Here is a 22,178-nt window from a genome sequence, read left to right as displayed (position 1 = left end):
CATGCCAGATTCACAAAGCCCTTCCTTCCCCACCTGGTGCTGAGCAGTTCCCTCCCCAAGGGCAGAGGAGCAAGTCAAGGGACACCAGTGACCCCAACCCAGATGTCCCTCTGGTCGCCCTCAGCCCCGCGCTGACCGCGGGGCAGGCAGCCGCTCACCTCGGTTCTTCACTGCCAGTTTAACACGCTGCAACAGCTTGTAATTCATACATTTTCACCTGTTCCTAGGGAAAGTGGTGCCCTTGTCTTACTGTGAAATGTTTGGCTTGCTTAAAAATTCACAGTAATTACAGTACTAATTGGAGATACTCTTTATTTGAACACTCACTGTCTTTTGAACACTCATAATCTTATTCCTCAGGGCAGCAACCACTGCCTCCAAGACAGGCTACTGTTCAGTTGTCCAGCTTTTATTTTCCACTTAAGGACATCCCCTTGGTCTCCTCCCTTATCCAGCTTAACCTTTCACAATGAAAGATGGCACCAGCTCCAGCTGTTAAGGCTCCCAAGCACGAGGGACAAAGGCAGAAGTCAAATGCTTTCTCCAAGAACTTGGAGGAGACTGAGGGGTGACCTCATTAATGTCTACAGATATATAAAGGGTGAGTGTCAGGAGGATGGAGTCAGGCTCTTCTCGGTGACAACCAATGGTAGGACAAGGGGTAATGAGTTCAAACTGGAACACAAAAGATTCCACTTAAATTTGAGAAGAAACTTCTTTGCAGTGAGGGTAACAGACACTGGAACAGGCTGCCCAGGGGGGTTGTGGAGTCTCCTACTCTGGAGACATTCAAGACCTGCCTGGACGCGTTCCTGTGTAACCTCATCTAGGTGTTCCTGCTCCGGCAGGGGGATTGGACTAGATGATCTTCCGAGGTCCCTTCCAATCCCTAACATTCTGTGATTCTGTGGTTTCCAAGCATTCTAGAACTAACTGGGCATCACTTTCTGGGCCATGCAAACACTGACAACCAGCTTGATTACTTTTGTAAACTGCCAGGTCCAGTTCATGCTGCTAACAATGTTAAAAAAACAAAAACAAAAGTGTGTGTATACATATATATATCTATAAAATTTGTAAGTTTGTAAGTGAAGTTTGATGTATACTAGCACTGAAAATAAAAATAATAGTCGGTGACTAATGGCAGCGTACAAGGCAAAAATAACATTTTGTTAGAAGTGCATGAGTACAATACACCCCCCAATGTACGCCGCTATACAAAACAGATTATTTGTGCCTATTTCAAAGCCTGTTACTGCTAACCCAGAAGTATAAGTGCTCCATATTCAGCAAAGGGCTACAAAACAAAAAAAAAAAAAAAAGGAAAAAAACCTGAGTGTTTTGGTTTCTGCTTGGTATCACAGGATAGGCACTTTGGCATTTGACAACATTTCAGTTTGTGTACTTCAATAAACAAATTATCATAGTTTTCATTTGTATTACTAAAGCTCAAATTTATGTCATTTACACTAACTCTACAGCAATTATTCATCCAGTTCTGAAATACACTATATACACCAGTGAGCCTAAGGAGACACAAAACCCAAAAGAATCCAAGACGATTTTTGGCTTTTTTTCTTAAATATGGATTGAGATTTTTTCATTTTAACTCAACAGTCCTCCACATGGTTTCCAAACTTGTGGCATTCATTAGGAAATACAGATAGAAACTGAGAAATGCTAAGGAAGCTCTTTTAACCATGAGTCACTCATTTACATGCTGTACTTTATACAGCAAGCAATGCACTCGAAGAAGGAAGCGTGTTAGAAACTATTAAATATAGATGGTAATGATGTGAAAATCGTGTGATCATACCCAGCTTCAACAAGGATCAGTGAAAAATCTTCTGGAGAAATAGGCTGCTTCATCAGACATATTTGGTAGAACAATGTTTGTCCAAACCCTCCTGTTTGGCACAGAGTATAAGAAATCGCAAGGACCGACTTTCAGTCCAGAAAATCAGGAAAGAGCAGTGGATTTTGGGAGCATCTTTGGTGTGTCAGACTGAAACACTTCAAATTACATTTCATAATTACTTCACATGCCTTTCTATAAATGGCGATCCAAGATGCAGCAGCAGCTATTAAATACTGTTTTGAACCATGTGAACTAGAGAAGAACAGTTTGTATAAATCTAAATCTTCCAGTGTATTTTTGAAACATGAAATTTCATGACTCCATGATCACTCCTCTCAAAGGCAAATTAGCTTCAAGAACGCAGCTAGTGTGGAGTGGCACAGATTTTCTGTACATACCGCCTTTTAACGCTGTCCAAAGGAAGGGACACTTATTTCAGCCAAGATGCTAAAACACAACGTTAGAGAAGATCCTAAAACATCTGAGCCTCCACAACCAGAATGCTCTCAGCTCTTGTGTACTCATGAGAGCACTTAAGCTAAGGTTGCATTTATGTACTTTACAAGCATTTTTTCAGAGTGGAGGTTGTTAGTTTTGTATATTTGCCTTAATCAACAGAGCTATACGGACATCACATTGCAGTATAGAGCCAAAGCAGCTACAGGTTGTTAGAGAAATGATTCATCAGTAGGTAGTTTCATGTAAAATTCAAGAAGGGTTTTTTTTTTCCCTGTTTTGTTTTTGGAGAACAGTCCGAGAAATCCAAGCGATGTCTTTCTTACAGGAATGCTTCAGCTAGCTAAACAGAAGCAAGATTTGGCATTTAGCCTGGGATTAGTGTGAACAGTCTCTTAACCAAACATTAGGAAGAAAGTTAACTTTAAAATGCTTTGAAAGGTCTGTTTTCATGACAGATGGTAATAAGGGCTCATCAGTGCCAACTTTTTTAGTTTCCACCTCAGTTTTCAAAAGCTTAAGTTTTAGATTAGTGCTTCTGAGAAACCATTACATGCATAGAGGAAAAATGCAAATTACAAAATTAGATTACTCACTATTTTTGTGTGCAACATATTTTTCTAAATAACACTAACATATGAAGAGTCAGAATTTGACCGTACGCTTAACAGACCACTTTCCCTTTCTGTTTACTAGAATTCCTCTTATTTTTTTGCCAGCTATTTCTCCTTTAATCTTTATGTGTACACCTGGCCGGTCATTCCTCTCCCCACAGACCCCAAAAGACACAGCAGTTTGTAGCAGGTAGAGGTTTTGTTTGTATAATACACTCACTAGGGAAGACATGGTAGAACTATATTTTATTCAGGAAAACCCACACATTCTGTCCTGTGGTGGCCACAGGCTTTGCTAAGCCATAGATATCAGAAAATACTGGAACAAAATACAGTGTGTCAGACTGAAAATAATCTGAATTACAGTTATAATTTGCAGGGAAGGCTAGTTTCAGAATTGCGTCATAGTATCTAGTACAATGTTGGGCAATGTACCCGGCAGAAACGGAAATGGAATATTGGTCCTAATAAAATCCGAAATGTAATGACTTCTGTATGACATTTAAACTGTCAAGACAACAATTCATAACATTCTACCAAAGGCAGCATATAGTTACAAAAATACTAGTCCAGCACCTTGTTAGTGGTGAAGCAACATCCAAGGTGCAATGGCAGCGTGCCATTCTTAGTGAAATATTTTTAAAAAACTATTTTTTCTATATTCCCCTCACTGATACTAGCTGAACACCAAACTTCATCGACAACCTGAAAGAAAGTCACTGCTTACTGTGTGTATTGCACCAAAGATCTGTGCAAAAACACATTTTCCAAGTTGCACTATAAAAAAGAAAATTCTAGTAAAACTATGAATATGATAGAAAACATTTTACTGCAACCGATCTTGGATGAGCAGGTTGCAACATCTATTGAGCTTTAAACTGTCCAAGCTTGGCCATTCTATCCATTATTTTGAACTTAAGGATACAAAGGTAAAAGACAAAGTCCTTAATATTGAGAACAGAATTAAATCAGTTCATACTCCTCCCTGAATGGAGCCACAAAATAAAAATATTCCACCTTCTTCTCCTCCCAATATCCAGGTAATTCCTTGGAATTACCCTTGTTCAGATATTGCACTGTGCTAGGATCCTACTGTTTCCATCTAGAAGTTCAAACGTATAATATGAGGGTGACCAAAACTGCTGGAGACAGCAGAGCTGCTTAAATTGGGGAGGTATCCCAAGAAATACACATTCAGAAGGAGGCACAGTCTGAATGGCAAAGCAAACTGCTGCAGACGTGGCTGTGCTCTGGACTGGGGCCAAAACCACACTAATCTGCCTGCCGTTTCCTTCAAGAAAACAGCATCAATTAATGTCTTAACCAAAAGATGATGTTGAGTAAGATCAGCAGGTAACCATGTCACATTCAATGTTTCATCCAAAAACACAGAAATGAAGGCGTAGCAGACAGTAATATTAACCATATTTTCCTTTTAATAATGGTTTAGTCAAAAGTGTAGCTTTGAAAACCTCTAGCTACTGTGAAAACCTGAAGAAGCTGGGAAGCGACCTCACTTTGAACAGCACAGTTTAAAGCTGAGGCTTGGCCTATCTGCTTTCAAACTCTCCAGTAGCACTTCCAACCTTGTCAATAAAAGGTACCGCCTGGAAATAAGAAGTCGGCCTTTAAAAGTTGGTGAATGTTGTATTGTAGCAGCCTAGCTCTGACTGAAGAAGAAAGATGAGATTTTTTTATACAGCAAACTAAAGACGAAGTAAACTGAAATCTTCAGAGATCACTTTAAGTGTATACAATTTGGATTCTCATCAACATTTAAAACTACCAATCATAAGGTTGCCACCTTACCTTTTTCTGGACTGGCATACCTGATTTTAAACAGGTTTTCTTCCAGTCTCCCAAGTTTCTGATCCTCTTATCCAGTTTTCTGCTGTACTGCTCTCCCACCTTCATGCTGAATACCGAGTCAGTCCTGCCTTCTGCTTTTCTTGGCAGGAGGCAGAGCAAGCTTTTAATTTCGGTAGTCAGAGTGACAGAACAACAAAAGCACAGCAGATAGAAGAGCTTAATTCTTCCCCAGGAAGAAAATACATTTGGTTCAACAAAGGGCTGCAAAATCTTCCAAAGGCACCTCTTTCCCCAGTTTTTACCTGAAAGCAAGATGGCAATCTTAATTGAAAAGGGATGCTAAATCTTTTCAATAACTTAAAAATTCATTTTTATATAAAGCAGCAAAAACGTTTTTCTCTGCAGAAAGAGAAACGTTAACAAAGAAACACACCAACATAAATGCACCGTTCATAAACTTCAGCTAATTTAATTTCACAAGAAAGTAAAATTTTAGCACTATTCTTTAACCTCATCAGTACTTTCTGAAGAAGATTCTTTGGCATCTTCAGTCTCTCTGTTGCTTTTCTCTTTATTTAGATTTTCACTTTCTGATTTGGTCCCATTAAATAGAGAGTTTTCACCATTTACAAACCCATTCTCTGTAACTTCAGCATCAATAGCTTCATCAATCTTTAAGTCCCCTTGCTCTTCCACATCATCTAGGTTTCTCAAGACAATAGGGAGTCTAGAGTCTGCCACAGTGTTCTCCAACAAGGCAATGTTGCTCTCTTCGTATTTAGGAAGCGGAGCTCCATCTGCCATTTGTTTGGTATAATACTCTCTGCTAGCAGCTGCACTCTTTACTGCTTTCTCCAAGATCTCTTTTTCACCTAAGCGCAATTTGATAGCCATGATCGCATGTGAGGTAAGGTCATGGGTCTCCAAGAAGGACTTATCATCCTGTTAGAAGAGGAAAAAAAAAGCGAGATTGTTAGTAACAACCAACATAATAGAAAAAAAAAAAACACACCACCTCTCAACTTTTCTTTCTATGCATTAACAACACGTGACACTAGGTTCTTCAGGCTGATCCAAATGAGAGGGTCTGCAGAGGGTCCCAGTGAAATTTGTCAAGAGTTTAGAAAGAAGCTAAAAATCTCTCCACATAGATCAGCCTGCATTACAAGCAAAGTCAGGGGACTTCACGAGTATATGAAACACACAGGTTCACTCATACACTCGCAATAGTAGTACATTTCTTTGCAGCCTGGAAAATGTAACTAATAGACAACAAGTTGAAACTGATTCCCCATTTTACTTGCAGACAAAAAGCAGGTAGCCTCTATTTGGAGAATCAAAGAAAAAATACATTAACAAAATTACATTAACAAAATTTTCTTTTTTGCAATCTTATTTGATTTTCCTTAGATAATGCAAATCTGTTTCTACACTTTAAAAAGTATAGAATGAATTATGTACTAACATTCAGATCAAAGTTTGTAAAGACAAGATGGGGGATATAACATCTTTTCCTACAATCATAATACAAAACATTTCAGACATTTAAATTACATATAATGATAATTTTACCTCCACAGTTGTTTTATAGGTTTTCAAAAGAAGGGATGCTCTGGCTTCTAGGAATGTCCAAAGTTTAACTTCATTGTCCCAGCTTACGGGAAACTCAGAGTTCCCCAGAGTGAAGATTTTGTCAATGGCGTGCTCGCCTATCAAGTGCTCCTTCAGCTCTTCTGCAATAAGTGTAAAAGCAATATGTTAAAAACAATCTCATCATTCCCTTTGTCAGTTGACAAACTGCACAAAAACTTATTTTCAATAGCATAGCTTTGAGCAGCTAACAAAAAAAACCTTTCCTCAAATAAGAATTATCAGATATGTTGGTTATTTCCAGGATTCTCCTCAAAGAGGCAACTGAAAGTCTTGAGGTTAGCAGAAAACGGAGATAGATAGATAGATAGATAGATAGATAGATAGATAGACAGACAGATAGATAGATATATATATATATATCTCACAGCCTCTCATACACAGTGTAACTCTGTGACAGTGAGATGGGATGTTTTGTATAATACTTGATAAACAAAACAAAAGGGACCAATTCTTTAAAAAGTTCAGTGAACTTTTTGATATTATAAGGAACAGGCTAGAGAATGTACAAATAGTAATGGAATTATTTTTCCCATTGTTTTGGTAATCTTCTTCAGTAGAAGAAACCCCGTACAGTTGGTCAGAAAAGACATCCATCAAACAAACCTCACACAGAGTACTAAATGTTTGATCAGCTCCTTGCCAGTATATAAATTCCATTAATCTTTTAATTACCAAACTTCACTCCTGCAAAGCAGCTATCAGAAACTTCACAAACCACTTGCATGTAGTTTCTCAATAAAGAGTTGTCTTATACAGTATTTAAGACATGTGAATAATCTGAACAGAATCATATATCAGAGAAATGCAATTAAAGTGGCCACTGGCTATATTTTCTTTTCCAAACCAAAATTCACCCCCTCATTGGCATCCTAAAATTTTCTTTACTTGAATTTACTCCCCTAAGTGATCAGGCAGTTGGACTAGATGATCACTGTAGGTCCTTTCCAATAGAACTACTCTATTCTAATTTTGTAATAAGTTATAAGAGATGGATGATGGGATGTAATGAAGGCGTGACACTACATAAGGTAGGTTGTTTTTATTAAACAGAGCAAATAGAGCACATGCAAAAACTTAATGACTTCCGTATTCCTACTGGTATTCAAATCCACATCATCTGCACAGCATCCCTACTGCAAGACAATTCTCACCTGTCACGAAAAACTGTCACATCTGTAACCTCCAAAACTGCATCTAACCAGCAAACAGCTATTACAAACATTTGATCACAAGTTTCACATGCACAAACCAGGTGAGTATTCATTAATCATACATATATTTTCCCCATAAAACCCTCTAACATAAGAGGAACACTACAAAGACAATTTACAAATACGTAGGTTGATTTTAAGATTATGAATCGCCAAAATACGGAAAACACTCCACTTTGAAACGTCTCTTCCGTGTTTCTCCTACAGTACAGAATATTTTAATTGATATCTAGATGATTCTAGCAGTGATGGCTAATATGCTATGATTTGAAGCATGTAAACCCCTAGGTCACACATGATGTTGTTCTGTGAACCATTTTTAAAGCTAAGAACTAAAGACCAAGCTCCAAAGCTCGGTCACTCACAACAGTCTGGGAGATTAAAAAAAAAACCAAAATTGCATCACCTCTTGCTTTAGGAGTTCCAGAAAGGCCTGTGTTACTGAAATACTCCCTCAGTCAACATGGCCAAAGAGTGGGCTTCTCACTAGCTTATAGATCCCTCTTTAACAGCAACTCCTCGACTCTTCTGATCTAGCTTAATGTTTTATATAAATGTCTATCACATTTCCATTTTAAAAAAACAAACAAAATACCTCTAAAATAAACGTAAATTAGGTTTTTGTAAAGCATCTTACCTTCACTCATACAAAACACCCGAAGGAAAGCCAAAAGCTGGGCAGAGATCGGAGGCTCAGTGGAGTGCAAGGCAAAAACACTTGAACTAATAATAAAAGAAACAAACAACAACGGTAAGTGCAAGTTCTATTGTCATACCTTTGAACTTATTTCAACATGAAAGACTTTAAAATATACAACAAATGGAGCGTTACAAAAAGCACTTTCAAAAAAAGTAGGTAATCCTAATTCAAACTGAAGAAAAGCTTCCCTAACCTGTGTCTGAAAAGAACAATTATCTCTACAATTTTACACTTACAATTATTTTTATACGGCTTTCATAATAAATTCATGAACATGCATTGTTTCATGTCTGCTGCTCCTAACAGTACCCTCTGGACTGAAAAGACTAAAGGAAAATGCTGTGGTTCACATACTGAGCATCGTATTATGTCTGCAAGGGATAGGAAAGAAAGAAAAAAACCACAGATTGCTTCAAATTAATCCTTGCTCTGTTTTTGTTCAAATGGTTATTAAAGCAAAGGGTTTTTTTTTTTCCTTATATATAGTCCAAATTAGATGATAATATAGCTCAGATAACTTCTGTAAATATTATTACAATAACTTTAATTTCTATACAAACAGGAGAAATATTACACCTAAGAAAACTATCATAAAACAGCTTTATATATGCTCTACTGGACACTATATACTTTGGAAACATTTTAAAAAACCCATGGCATTGTGTTGTACTTACGTTGGGATACCAGCACGAGCTAAGACCTCTGCCTTCATAGCATACAGCCTGTCACTTTTACTCACGCCAAGCTTTATTTTCACTCTGTCATGTGAATTATTATCAAAGAAAAAACCACTGTGGATCACAAATTCAGCGTTTGACCGAGTGCCATAAAAAATGTAAATCTAGAAGGATGAAAAGAGAAGTGAAGGGACAGGAAAAAAGCTTAAGATCATCTTAAAAAACTGACATAATTTGAAAGTTATTTCCTGAAAGAGTACAAGGTATATTGGGTGATATAAAGAAATGTGCTTTGTTTTCTGGTATTGATTCAAATGCTGTATATAGTGTGGCAATATACTTTAGAGGTAGATGTAAACATATCCATGTAACTAACGGACTTTGAAAGAAGAGAAGAGGTTCTTATTCTATACTTTAAAATAAAAATGCTTTTCTCACACTGTCATAAAACACCAGTATAGGGCAATAAGCTTCCAAGGATTCTACGCCTTTTAAAGGGTAAAAGATCTGAGACAAGGAGGCCCCACTACAAGAAATTGTGTTTCTGAGGTCATTTCCCCCCATACATGTACCCAAAAGAGTAACTTACACTGCCGGTGGATCAACTTTGCTTTTGTTTTAATGTTACCTTAAGGCACGGATATATCAATGTATAATTACACAGAGAGATCTGACCTGTGCTCAGCCAGTATTTATTTTCGTGTTATACTCTGAACTCTTTATCTAAAGCAAACAGGTTACTTTAATTCACATTAAAAAATAAGTTCCTAAATATAACCTGCAAAAAGCGTTTAACTCAGGGCTGGGCCATATGAAGTACATGGGACGAGAGGTGAGAGTAGCAATTGTCTTCTCCCACATCAAGGGGATTATTTTGCCCTTTTGTTTGATAATGGAATTGTCAATCAGCAAAACAACTTTCAGCAGTTACAGCACTCCCTCTTTAGCCTGAGGATCCAGCAATGCTCTGGACACCTGCAAGCTGCCACTGCTGTCCAGCTGACCGAGAAAGGCACAGTGTTCTCAACAACACTAACAAGGCTATTTATTTGTTTTCAATTTTAGATTAGAACTATTTACCCTAAGCACCAAATGCTTTAAGCATTATATTAAATTATAGTAAACATTAACACACTGGTACAACGAATGAGTGACCTGCTTAGGTATGTTAAGGCAGCGATAAGGGGAGAGCTGCTAACACCCTCAAGTTTTAAAACCACTGTGATACATCTCACATTTAATTGTCACATGTCACATGCAGATTATACAGTATGCTCTTACACTCTGACTGTTTTACAAAAAAGTCAGTTAAACAGAATGAGAAAGTTGCTTTATTCAAGGCCAGCGTTTGATAAATTCTGTTGACTTCTGCTGCCTCACAGTTTTTAGCAGTAAAAGCAAGGATCATACACTTTTCCTGCTGAAACTGTAAGAAATAACATCTGCACAAAACATTAAAAGACTGAGGCATTATATAATTAAAGTGCTTTAATGATGTCGATAATAATTAAAATTTGAACAGAAAATTTTAAAAAAATCTTATAAATAGCAGACAAAGTGAAACTACTAAAATAAAATTGAAAGAGAGGAAGCCTCTACAATTGAAATGGAGAGAGCAGCCAGAACAGCTATATGACACATCCATTGCCAGCTGTGGAAAATTATAAATTGGATCACTTCTGGAAAAACTGTGGACCCCTTTTAACTCATCATACTGGTACTGGAAAAAACAGCAAATTTTTGACTACCATAACAAATTCTAAGAGCGACACAAAAAATATACAATCACTGTAAACCCCTGCATAGCAATGAGGATAAGTATACCGATGGAAAGACATACTTAAAATTTTTTTCAGACACATCTTTGTTAAAAAAGAAGGTAACAATACACAAGAAAAATGAAAATCGAAATATTATTAAGTGTGAGACTGGCTAAATAATACACTGACGGTAGCAACCAAGACTGAATTATAAAACATTGTGGGATGTTTCATCAACAAAGTCTCTCTCTGGCCATGCTGCCCATGGTGGCACAAGCAGCAGGAGAAGGGGAGCAGTGCTGCACTGAGGGCTCAGGCGGCAGCTAACACAGCACCAGAACCTCCTGCCAGGGATTTCCTGCACTCCTGCAACCACTCTCTTCAGTGCATCACTAGTTTTAACACTCATTTTGGCTTCTTTGCAGTTCCAATCCAAAATACTGGATTCTGAACTGTTCCACACATCTTTGTAAGGCTTGCCCTTTGGTATTTTCTGTGTCAGGATGAAGTGGTGTGTACATGTGTGTGTGTCTGTATGAAAGGGAGTGAGTATATTTTTAGGTCTTTTCTCATTTTCACTAAGCATGGGGATTGCAACCTGGGTAAAATGACTAGCAACTCTACTGCATTTAACCTCATGTCAAATGAAGACTAAGAAGAAACGAACTAACAGAATTTTTAAGAAAGACTCTACAATCTGCTATTGCAGACAAAGTGATGCCCCAAATCTAAAATATAGTTACCTTCAGTCCTTTGGATATGGCCTTTTATTAATCTCATCCAGTACACCAAACTCAGTGTGTGTATATGTGCATCTACCAGTGGTTAAATATTTCAACTAGTTCTTTAAAATACGAGGAATCAAAACTCGCCTAAAGTTGGGATGTACCAACTGACAGAAAATATTTTGTTCTGAAAAATGTGCAGTTACTTAATTTGGTAGTATTTTCACACAAAGTTAGCTCAGCATAACAAAATTCAAATGTAGCACAGCTTAATCCACACCACTCTGCTATTAAAGTTTTGTAGCCAGTTACCAAATGTCCACAAAACTTAACTAAAGAACAATTATGTAGATAACTGTTAACGCTACCTGTTCTCCAGCCTTGAAATCTTGAAGTGCTACACATTCACACCGGTCATCTTCTAAATTGTAGCCTGTAGTGATCTATCCAAGGAAAGAGTAACAAAAGCAGCTTTAGTATTTTATCTTTATCTCCCCCACCAGTCACAAACCATTGTCTATTGAGACAAACAATGGCAATTGCATACATTTCTTTCTCTGCACAATATGATATAGCTGGTAGTAATTGCTTTACTATTCCTGAGCAATCTCTTTCTAAAAAAAAATCTCTGCATTGAAGAAATCTAAGGGAAGAAATAACTTACCTGAGGTGAAGGGAAGGCTCTGCGGAAAGCACCCTCCATAGACCACAGACAGTCCCGTGCTAAAGCCACCAGCTTGTTATAAAGTTCTGGAGCTTTCAGTCACTCCAGTGAGGCCCAAGGGAGCACGGCACTGACAGCTCTATACGCTGTGCTTTATCCTTCTACTGCCAGCACATTTTTGATCTCTCAATAGAAAAAGGATTAGATAACTGTGGATCTTTAGGGGATACAATCTTCAGAGAATTATAATTTACTTGCAAATAATCCCTTTATCTAAAGTTAAGTAAAACTCCGAAAACGCTAAAAGGATTTTTTTTATGGTAGCAGGCAATGGAAGAGGATAAACTCTCTTAACAAATCTGAACTTCTCCAAAAAAAATTACAAAACTGGAAAGTGGTCACACCAACAGGTAAAGCTATCCTAAAAACATAATACTTTTTTTTTAAAGTGACAAACAGCATGTTCTTGAATTGTATTACAACAGATGCAGCCACAGATGCAGCCACAGGATGGAATACAAGTTGCTGAACAATCAGGGAGGAACTTATATGGTAGATATGCAGAACTCAGTACTGCCAGAGCTATAACTTATGAAAAAATATGCCCTTGGTCTGCGGAAAAACCTAGAAGAAGCAAAAGATTCTCTCAGCCTTTGTAAACGAAAACATACCTTTTTATAAGATGACTCACATGTGACTTGCACTATACCCTGATTCTCATCTTGGACACAGTTTGCCCAAAGATGGAACTTCACGGATTATTTGGAAAGCTTAGTTGACAGTTTACATCTTACTGTCCTGCATGAGGATGCCACCACGTCAGGTCTGTTCATGGGTTTGTAGCACATTGAGATCAGACGAGAACATGAGAGTCATGGCACACAGCCTACTGCAAAACACAGGCTGTAGTACTTGAACAAAAAAGTTCCTGTACATTCAACTATGCTGGACTGAACAATTAGTAATTCAGATCTTTCGTTTAGAAGGTTAACAAACCTTGAATTGCAGGTTACAGGTGGTAGAGCATTCACCTTTCCTATAAGAAATGCACCTTTCAAGTTCAAATACAGTAATCTTCTGAAAAACTGTAACTTCGGTTCAAATCAGGGAAATATTGACAGCACTTGACCTGTCCTGAAATTTTCTAGTGTGTAAACTCAATTAAATACTTCTGAATGTGAGAAGTCTGTTCCAGTATCTTGAAATGCCTGTAGAACAGGAAGCTTTCAAGGTCTGGGGAAACTCCAGTATGTTAAGAGAAGGATTCTGTACGTTTAAGCATGCATCACTAGAGTACTGCTCATTTTTGGGAGTTTTTTATTTTTGCCTTATTAAAAACAAAACCCAAACCAACCAGCAGCACTTCTGGAAGACTTTTCTATAAAGTATAAAGGAGTGCTAGGATCTTATTTCCTCTTTCTTTTAATAGCAGTCGTGTAAGGGAATTAACAGGGTGTTTACTTCTCTACCCACATGATAGCTGACAAATTGCATCCCTTCAGTTTTATTTCTGAAGCAGACTGATACATGAATTTCAAGTTGTGTATAAAGCATGCAATAGTCTGCTTGGTCAGTGATTAAGGACGGACTCAGCCCATCAGGCAGAATGTAGCTTATTTAAAGCTCTGGCAGAGCTGGTAATCAACCTCTGACTGTCAAAATACAATCCCACTAAAGAATAACAATGAGAAATGCATGAAGACAACCATTTTGATATAGTTCTTAGAGACAGGTTGATCTAATTAATAGTGTCAGAAGCAAGAAAAGAACTGGATGGACCTAGCTCCAGTTAAAGCCCAAGGAGCATTTTATTATCTAGCTCATGGAAAGGGGCCCTGTAGAGTAAACCAAGAACAGGGATCTGTAGAAGCTCATCAGCCTAAGAAGTATTTCAAGCACTGTGTTCGGAAGAGACTGAACAGGGAGGGGCGTGTACAACACCATCTTTTGTTTCTTACTTTCCTGCAGTGAAGAACAATTCCCTTCATGTATTTTAATGGGATGGACTATGATTAGAGCAGAACCCACCCTCACCTCACTCTACAATAATATAAACTACAATACAGACAGTTATCTTAGCAGCTTACAGTTTCCTATAACAGTATCTCCCCCTGTTTCTAATACCACAAGGAAACCAACACACAATAAAAATAGCTTTAGTAGCTTTTCTAGGCTTTTTCTGATTAATATTGCAGTTGTCTACCCTTCCTAAATCTGTAACCATTTAAACTAGTTTCTGTAGAAATACGAAACATGTGAGTAAAGTCTATATACACACAAAATACTTAAGTTCAGCACCACCCCCCTGCCATTCTTTAGGATGCATTTCAGCATAAAAAATGCTTCCAACCCTGCTGTACTACTGCACTAGCAGGTTTGGCTCCAGAGACTGGCTCCATATCAAACCCATTGTTAAAAAGCATAATAAAAATAAAAATTACTTTATCAATTTAAATAGAAGTTTGAATAATTAAAACAACATAACTGCCTGCTCTTTTAATATAGGCTACTTAATTTTTTTTCCCTCCCAGAACCTTAATTCTCTTCCTCTTTCCTCTAATCCCAACTTTGAAGGCATTCATTAAGAGCTGTCTAACGAACACAGACAAGTCTCTGCAAATGCATCTGAAAGAGATGCCCAGCAGGAAAAGGGTACAGGAAGTACTGATGCTTGCAGCTAAGACTTATATTACAAAAATATACATTTCTGAACTTTAAGCAATTTTCTTTGTATTAGAGACTCTCATTTGAGCTTTATTGCTAAATCAAAGTTACAAGATTGCGTAACAAATAGCGAAAGGCAAGAATCACTGTTAAAGAACAACACGTAAACACCTTTTTTTAATGGGGAAGAATAAATAAATAACTAAACCCCAAGCACTTGCAACTTTGTAGCCTAGCCTACTGTGCTGTATTTGGTACAGTCATAGTAACAATAAATTAGCTAAATGTCAAGTGAAAAACAACTTGCTTTACAATTTGTTAATTTAAACCAGGCTTTTCTTGTACTAACAATACTAACATATGCTGCTCTCCTAACACGCAGGTCAGTTCTCCCACAAAAGAACCAGATTACTTGAATAGTATGGTCATATTCACTGCTTACAATAAATACTATCTATAGGAAACACAATTAGAGGGTCTGAATTTTGAAGTGTACATTAAACTGGCTAAATAACATTGATGAACCATCCTCTTACAGGCTTCCATTTCCTCAATTCAACATTAACTAGCTTGTTAATGAAATCAAGACCTCATCCTCTGAACTAGCTCACGTAAGCCAAAATGTCAGCAGGTCTGACTTTCTATATACATATGTCACCTTTTAAATGTTTAATATGCCCTAAAGTAGTATTTTTGCATTTTGTTTCTTTGATGTAGTAACAGATGTACTGTTTTTGTTGAACTAGGCTTTGTTCTCGTTGTTGCTGTCTCTGTAACAAGGCTCTTTGGGCATGGTTAGGAGAGCTGGCAGTATTTCTTCATTGCAAATTTCTAACCACTTTCCCTAGTGGTAGCTACAAGAGGCAACCTCCATCATTGTCTGCTTTCCTGTTCTGAGTACAGATCTGTCCAGTATTGTGAATCTTTGTGAGCCCGTCAGAAACACAAAACTCCATGTCAGAAGAATATTCAAACTTGGCTGGAAAAATAGGTATCACATAACCGAAAACTTCTAAAAGGTACACTGTGTCTGTATGAGATATAACTGTATGCAGGTATGCCATCACTTCTATCATTTTCTCCAGATGAATAAAGTTCCCCCTGAAAAAGCTATCGTAAGACATTTAAAAAACCAAATCTTCCTTTTTGATACTAGATTTTTAATGTCACTTGGGAACACACTTTTTACCTGTGTTAAGAAACATAATAAAAGTGTTATTAAGCTGTTCTACAGCAGTTAAGAGGCTTAACAGTTAAGCCCTACTAACACCTTTCAGCAACACTGAAGAAATCCTTACCAGTCCATTAGTATGATTACACATGTCCCATAAAGGTATTAGAGCCAATGTTACTCTGGAACCATCTTCTGTTGGAATCTGGTTCTGCCGTGTCATGACAGAGGAAACTGCCCATCTACAAAAATTAAAAATATGTCAGTGTTCAAATCATTAATATTTGCTTGGCTGTAGTCTAACATGAAGCAATCATTTAGGCTAGGAGTTTCCAAACTTTGGAACGATAACAGCAGAAGGCAACACCACGTATATGAGAAGCATCAGCTCTTGGGTTTCCAAGACATGCAGAGAGGTCCCGATTCCCAAATCAGGATTGCAATCCCACCCCTCATCTGTGCTCTTTGCAACACAACTTTCTCTTCATACCTTCTATAACCTCAACCAGGACCTGCTCCAGTGTCACCTCCTGCTTCCCCAGCCCTCCCTGCACACAGACCTGTCTCCACAGCCCCAAACCCGGGCTCAGCCAGGCCTACGGACTTCAGAGTACCCCATAGCCCCAGCTGGCCACCCCACAGCCCCGGCCGGGCACCCCACAGCCCTGGCTGGGCAGCAGCAGCTCTTGGCTGTGTCCAGACTTTGGGAAGAGCCAGGAGGTATTTTGCCCCTCGCTGCCTAAAGAGCTGATGTGCCGTGTGAACTGGGAACCAGCGCCGTCACCTGGCGTGTGCACAGTATTTTGTTGAGTACTTCACTTCAGCTTGCAACTTTTCGTCATAGATCAGTATTGCTAAATTTTCTGCTTAACACAAAAAACAGAAAAAAAAGCACCAACACCCCAAACAGATATCCAGGTAAAAAGAATGAAGAAAGTCTAATGTAGCTTAGCACACAGATGTAATTCAAAACCCTTCTTACTCAGGTTAAATAAAGGCAACGTCTATTCAAACACAAGAATCTTCAGAAAAGCTTAACATCTCAGTATTTTCTAAAATTTCATTTTTATTTTATTTCAGACAAAAATGAATATTAAATGCCAGAGGGGAAAAAATACTCTTAGTTTCATGATGTTCTGGCCTTATAATTATATTTGCTGTGTTTTTTTGAGGGGAAGAAAAATATAAAAGGAACACCACCAGGAGAAGGTCAAAACAATTTTAACTCCCACAGACTTCACTAATAACAAGTATTTAAAATATAGAATTAGACTTTCTGAAGGATTTTTTCAGAACTACTACAGATTGCTTAGAAAGATACCATCAAACTGAAATCTACTTGATTTCTAAAAAAGCAAGTTAAAGTTGTGGATATTTCTGATATGCAAACACTCTGAAACATAACAGCAATATGTTTCTTTTTAATTGTTGTATTTTATTGGTAAAATTTTAAACCACTTCACACATAAACTGGCATGCTCCTCTGTGACCCCACAAGTGAAGGAGGCATGCTCTGGAAATCCCACTTTCATAGACCTACCCAGAAGTAAGACTTAGGCAAAAAAATTCCTGTAAGACCTCATGAATACCTTTTATGCATCCTATTTTAACCACTTAGCAGAATTAAAGCTCTCATTATCCTAATTATTCTTATTTTTATCTTAATTATGTCACCCCCTATAGCACTTCCAACTGACAATCATGCTTCATGTGTATAACTTAAGCTGTCCAGCTCTCCTGTTCAACAGGAGTTTTTACTACTATGTGCTGGTAAAGCCTTTTTTAAAATAAAACAAAACAAAACAAACCAACAACAAACCCAAAACTCCTGCAACTTCAACGGAATTATTTTCTTAAGAAACCATGAACTACTTTACTAATCTCAGACTATGTGTGCCAGTTGGCTAAATTAACTGCTCATAATGACTATTCCTTTGTAACAATTAAAATCTGCTTATTTATTTTACTTTCTTCTCCATTAAAAAAGTGTATTAGTATCAAATCTTACATTTAACACTTCAATAACAATACGGCTTTCCCAACAATGAAGCATTTTCAGGGTCCCACAGTTCGCTATATGAAAAAAAAAAAAAGAGGGAGAAAGAATTAAAAGACAGACCAACCTGTAGTCGTCATAAGTGAAAGAGTCCTTTAAGGGCAGTTTGCTGGCATTAGGATGGGTCTGGGAAATGCAAGTTTCAGAAAAAGGTGAGAAGAGAAAGAAAAGAGAAATCAGAAATCAGTCAGCAGAATTTCATTATTTAGCTGCCTAACAGATCCTAACAAGAGCCAAATGAAGCAGGAGGCGTCCAGCCGCGCTACAGAGGGCTCATCACGCTATTATGCTCTCATACATCACTGTCAACTTAATTTGTTGTGCCCAGCAGCCGCCATAAATCTGTTTCTTCATATTTCAAGACTGGAACCCACAGACATCGTACAAAAATAAAAAATTTAAGGTGGACTGAGTACATGAAAGTAACCCAAAATCCAGCCTGTGATGCGGGGTGGGGAAAGGAAATCAGACAACAAGCATACATAGGTTTCACCACCTTCAACATTCTCCCCTTCTCTGGGCTATCAGTACGGTATTTCACGAATGCAAGAAAAATTATATGAGATTTTCAACTCTTCCTTGCTACCTGTAAAAGGTGTTATTCAGTAAAAGTTGCACTACACCTCTGAAACAAAGCAGATTAAATTATTTAAATAGTTTTGCTGCTTAGACAGCATCCACATTAACCCATCTTCACGTTACTATCTAAAAGTGGAGCGATGCCATTTGAAAATGCATACTGTGGTTGTCATTAATAAGCAAAATATTTAGATTTTTGAAAGGCTTGAAGAAGCTGTAATATGTTACTTTTCTAATCAACTTATTAAAAGTTTCAAAAATACAGGTAGCTTTAAGCCCACACTCACACACTTTCTTTAGAACTTTGTTCTGATTCACAAATGGAAAGCCATAATAGCATAAATTTTAATCTTCAGGTTCAATTAGGTCTCCAAGATGAATTGAAGTAAATGATCAAACGGTTATTTCAGAAGATACAAATGATTTTTTGCACAGCTCTATCTTTGCGACACTCCTAATGCATGAAGCTCTATGTAGTATGCAGTTTTTTACTCTTGATGCATTAGCATCACAAGTGCATGGTAATTTATCATTTCTCACTGTAATGTACTTGCTGGCACTGTGTGCAGGACAGTAGGGGATGAGGTAAAAGTGGCTCAAACCGTAAATCAATTAGAAAACAAAAGCTTGTGCTCAGTGCGCAATTTTAGGCAAATTATATATTACAAAAGACTGCCTATTGGGTGTTAGGTCCCAGGTGTCTGGTCTCCCTCAGCCTCTCAGTTAACCCTTTGGATGAGCTTTCTCTGGAACACCACAGAAGTTAACAATTCCAGCGACTCCTGTCCCTTCCCTCACTTGTTTCTTTTTCTTTTTAAAGCACTCTGCATTTCTGTATGATTTTTATTCACATCGATTATATGGTCATTGACAAACAAATTCCCTCGAGTTTAATTGCAGCAAATACATTTTAGAGCGGTATTACTTCTCACAAAAACATTCAGTACAAAAGCAGAACTGAAAGCCAAACCACTGAATTTCAGGTGTCTTCCCTGCAGCAGAACAGTCCAGACTTGATTGCAGAAATGAATGTAGAAACAACAGCCTTCAACTGGAAATAACAGTTCTTAAAAACAAATACCCCCCTGTATTATTCTTTTATGACAATTTCAACTTTTATTACTCGTAGTATTAATCTGTTTTACAGCAGCTTGATAAACTAAGCACGGAAAACCGAGGCTGACGGTGAGACACAGACCTATCAGTTTCACTTTTAAAATATCGTAACATTTTCCTCTCCTGCGTTATTATTGGTTGTGAAAAATCAGAATCTCATTCCGCACCTGAAGTTTTAAAGAAGGCGGCATTCTGCACGAACAGAGAACTCCGGGTCCCCGAAATCCCCGTGTCCCCCCCGCCCCGCACCGCACCGCCCGCGCGGGCCGGCACTGCCCCCTGCCGGCGCAACCGCGCCTGCGCGCCCCCCACCCCAGCTCCTCCTCAGCCGCTCTGCCCTTCGCTCTCGGCTCCGAGGGGCAAGGAACACAAAGCTAACAGGAAAATCCTCGGGAGCGGCCTTTGGATACCATTACAATGCTCTGAAATCCCGGTTTGGGGTAAAACTGCCCTTCAGCGTCACTGACCGCTGCCTTATTTCAAACCGAGGGTCGGACAAGTGTATGGCTGGAGGAAGACCCTGGTATACACACAGATAACCCCTGACCTTCCTCCCTCCCCTTCCTTCCTCCCGAACAGCAGCTTTCAACAGAACACGTTATTTTTCAAAGGGCAATAACTACTACAGTCATAATGCACTACAAGTATTATAAAAAGGCATTACAGAGACTACAAAGCGCTTGGCAGCATAAAAGTGATTTTTACCGATTAAACCCATTACCTGTGCACAGCTCCTGCTCACACTCTATACAGGACGTGCAATCAACATGCTTTATGCGCCCTTGGAGCAAATACCTGTAGGAAGCAAGATATATGCATGCTGCCGTTCTCCCCTCCGTGAGAAAAATCTGTATTAAAACAGCAGCTTGCTGTGAGGTTAATTGTTCATTTGACATGAGCCTCTGTAGCAAGTCAACGTGAACCCACAATCCACGGGCAAAGATTCAGGATGTCACCATTCGCTCTGTAACCCTCCTCTGCTTGTAAATCTGTGAAACTTAGCGACGGCCCCTGTATGGAGACTGTCCAGACATAATTCACTTATAACCACTAGTAAATTACAATAAAGGACAAAATAAATGGTCTTAAAAGACACAAGGCAGAATAAAATCCCAGCATACATAATTATCATATTTATAACATTCTGTGGTACAATATTCTAGTACCTATTTTAAAGTTAAGACATGTCAGCCTATTTGATCATGTTAGATTTCTGACTTGGGCTATTTTACTACATAACTTAAAAACCCTATAGATTACAAGAATCTGAAGACACACAAAAAAGAACAATATTCTGATTAAAAAATTGATTTAGTATGCAGCTTCTCTTTATAGTCCCTTGGTAAAAATGAAATCTCCCTAACAAACACTTAATAAAACCTGTCAATATATCCAGAAAGAAAAATGACACAAATGCATTAAGTATTAAATACCCTTGAAAAAAGTCACATATTCCATGAATTTTTGATGTACTATCTTGACATTAATGTAAAACCTTGATATTTATAATTGACAGATATTTAATAAAGAATAGAAGATGACTGCTGCATAGCATGCAAATTGCTCAGCCTGATCCAAAAAGATACAGACATATTTAAACTAAACAAACACTTAATACATTTAAAAAACAAACCAAAACAGATCTAGCTTTTGTAGGTTCATGCAGCTAGGTCTTTACAGGTTAGCTTTGAAATGTAACAATATCCACTACATGAACCCTAATTTTAACTTACCAAATCTGTATGAAGTAGTTTCAGAAAGTTGGGAGGGGAAGCTTTAAATAAAAAATGTGAACATGAAAATGTGAATACATTCATTTAGATGCAGGTCCTGACATTCTACTGAAAGAGTTATTATAAAGAACAAATACCATCTATTTAGTTACCCCTTCTGTGAAAATATTGTCAGAGCTGGCAATCAGGGTGATGACCACTGCAAAAACAAATAGTGGCATGCTGAATTTCATTTTCCTCCTGATGCTGCTACTCCTAACAAAAAAAATGCTTCCTCCCCTTCAGCGTTCCAAGCCTTCTTTGAGACATTTGGAGGATATCTCAAAATAACCAGAAATATTAAAAAGTAACAGTGATTGCTGCCAGATTGTCTGCAGCCACTGCGGAAAGAGACAGACTGTTATTCTAGTCACCTAAAACACTATCAGACTAGAAGCCAGTTACTCAGTATGGCAACCAGAGAAAAGGGGGGAAACTGAAAAAAAAAACCCAACCCACAAAAAACCAACAAAAATAACCACGAAACCCCACAAACAAACAAACAAAAAACAAACAAAACCCCCAAAACCCAAACCAAACAAAAACCAACAACAACGACAAAAATCCCACAAACCACAAGAACAGTACACCTTCAGACATTTTTCTCTACCTGGGAAGCAGTAAAGTAATATCCAGGGGTTCGTGTCTCATGTTTAATGTCTCACGAGAAAGAACAACTCGTGATGCCTCATA

At 38.0% G+C, this 22,178-nt stretch overlaps 1 protein-coding gene across 1 annotated transcript in view; it reads right to left on the bottom strand.

The window, feature by feature from the left end:
• Positions 1-3,155: 3,155 nt before the first annotated feature.
• SETD3 (SET domain containing 3, actin N3(tau)-histidine methyltransferase) overlaps positions 3,156-22,178 on the bottom strand; it is a 57,346-nt gene continuing 38,323 nt past the window's right edge. The window contains exons 7-13 of the mRNA XM_065063524.1: positions 18,086-18,144; positions 16,090-16,204; positions 11,832-11,906; positions 8,976-9,142; positions 8,239-8,324; positions 6,310-6,470; positions 3,156-5,679 (exon numbers count right to left, since the gene is read on the bottom strand). Coding sequence (XP_064919596.1) covers positions 5,236-5,679; positions 6,310-6,470; positions 8,239-8,324; positions 8,976-9,142; positions 11,832-11,906; positions 16,090-16,204; positions 18,086-18,144 — 1,107 coding nt within the window. The 3' untranslated portion in view covers positions 3,156-5,235. The remainder of the gene's footprint in view (positions 5,680-6,309; positions 6,471-8,238; positions 8,325-8,975; positions 9,143-11,831; positions 11,907-16,089; positions 16,205-18,085; positions 18,145-22,178) is intronic.

This window comes from Columba livia, chromosome 5 (assembly GCF_036013475.1).
Source record: "Columba livia isolate bColLiv1 breed racing homer chromosome 5, bColLiv1.pat.W.v2, whole genome shotgun sequence".
NCBI lineage: Eukaryota > Metazoa > Chordata > Aves > Columbiformes > Columbidae > Columba > Columba livia.
This window is presented reverse-complemented; position numbering and strand designations above follow the sequence as displayed.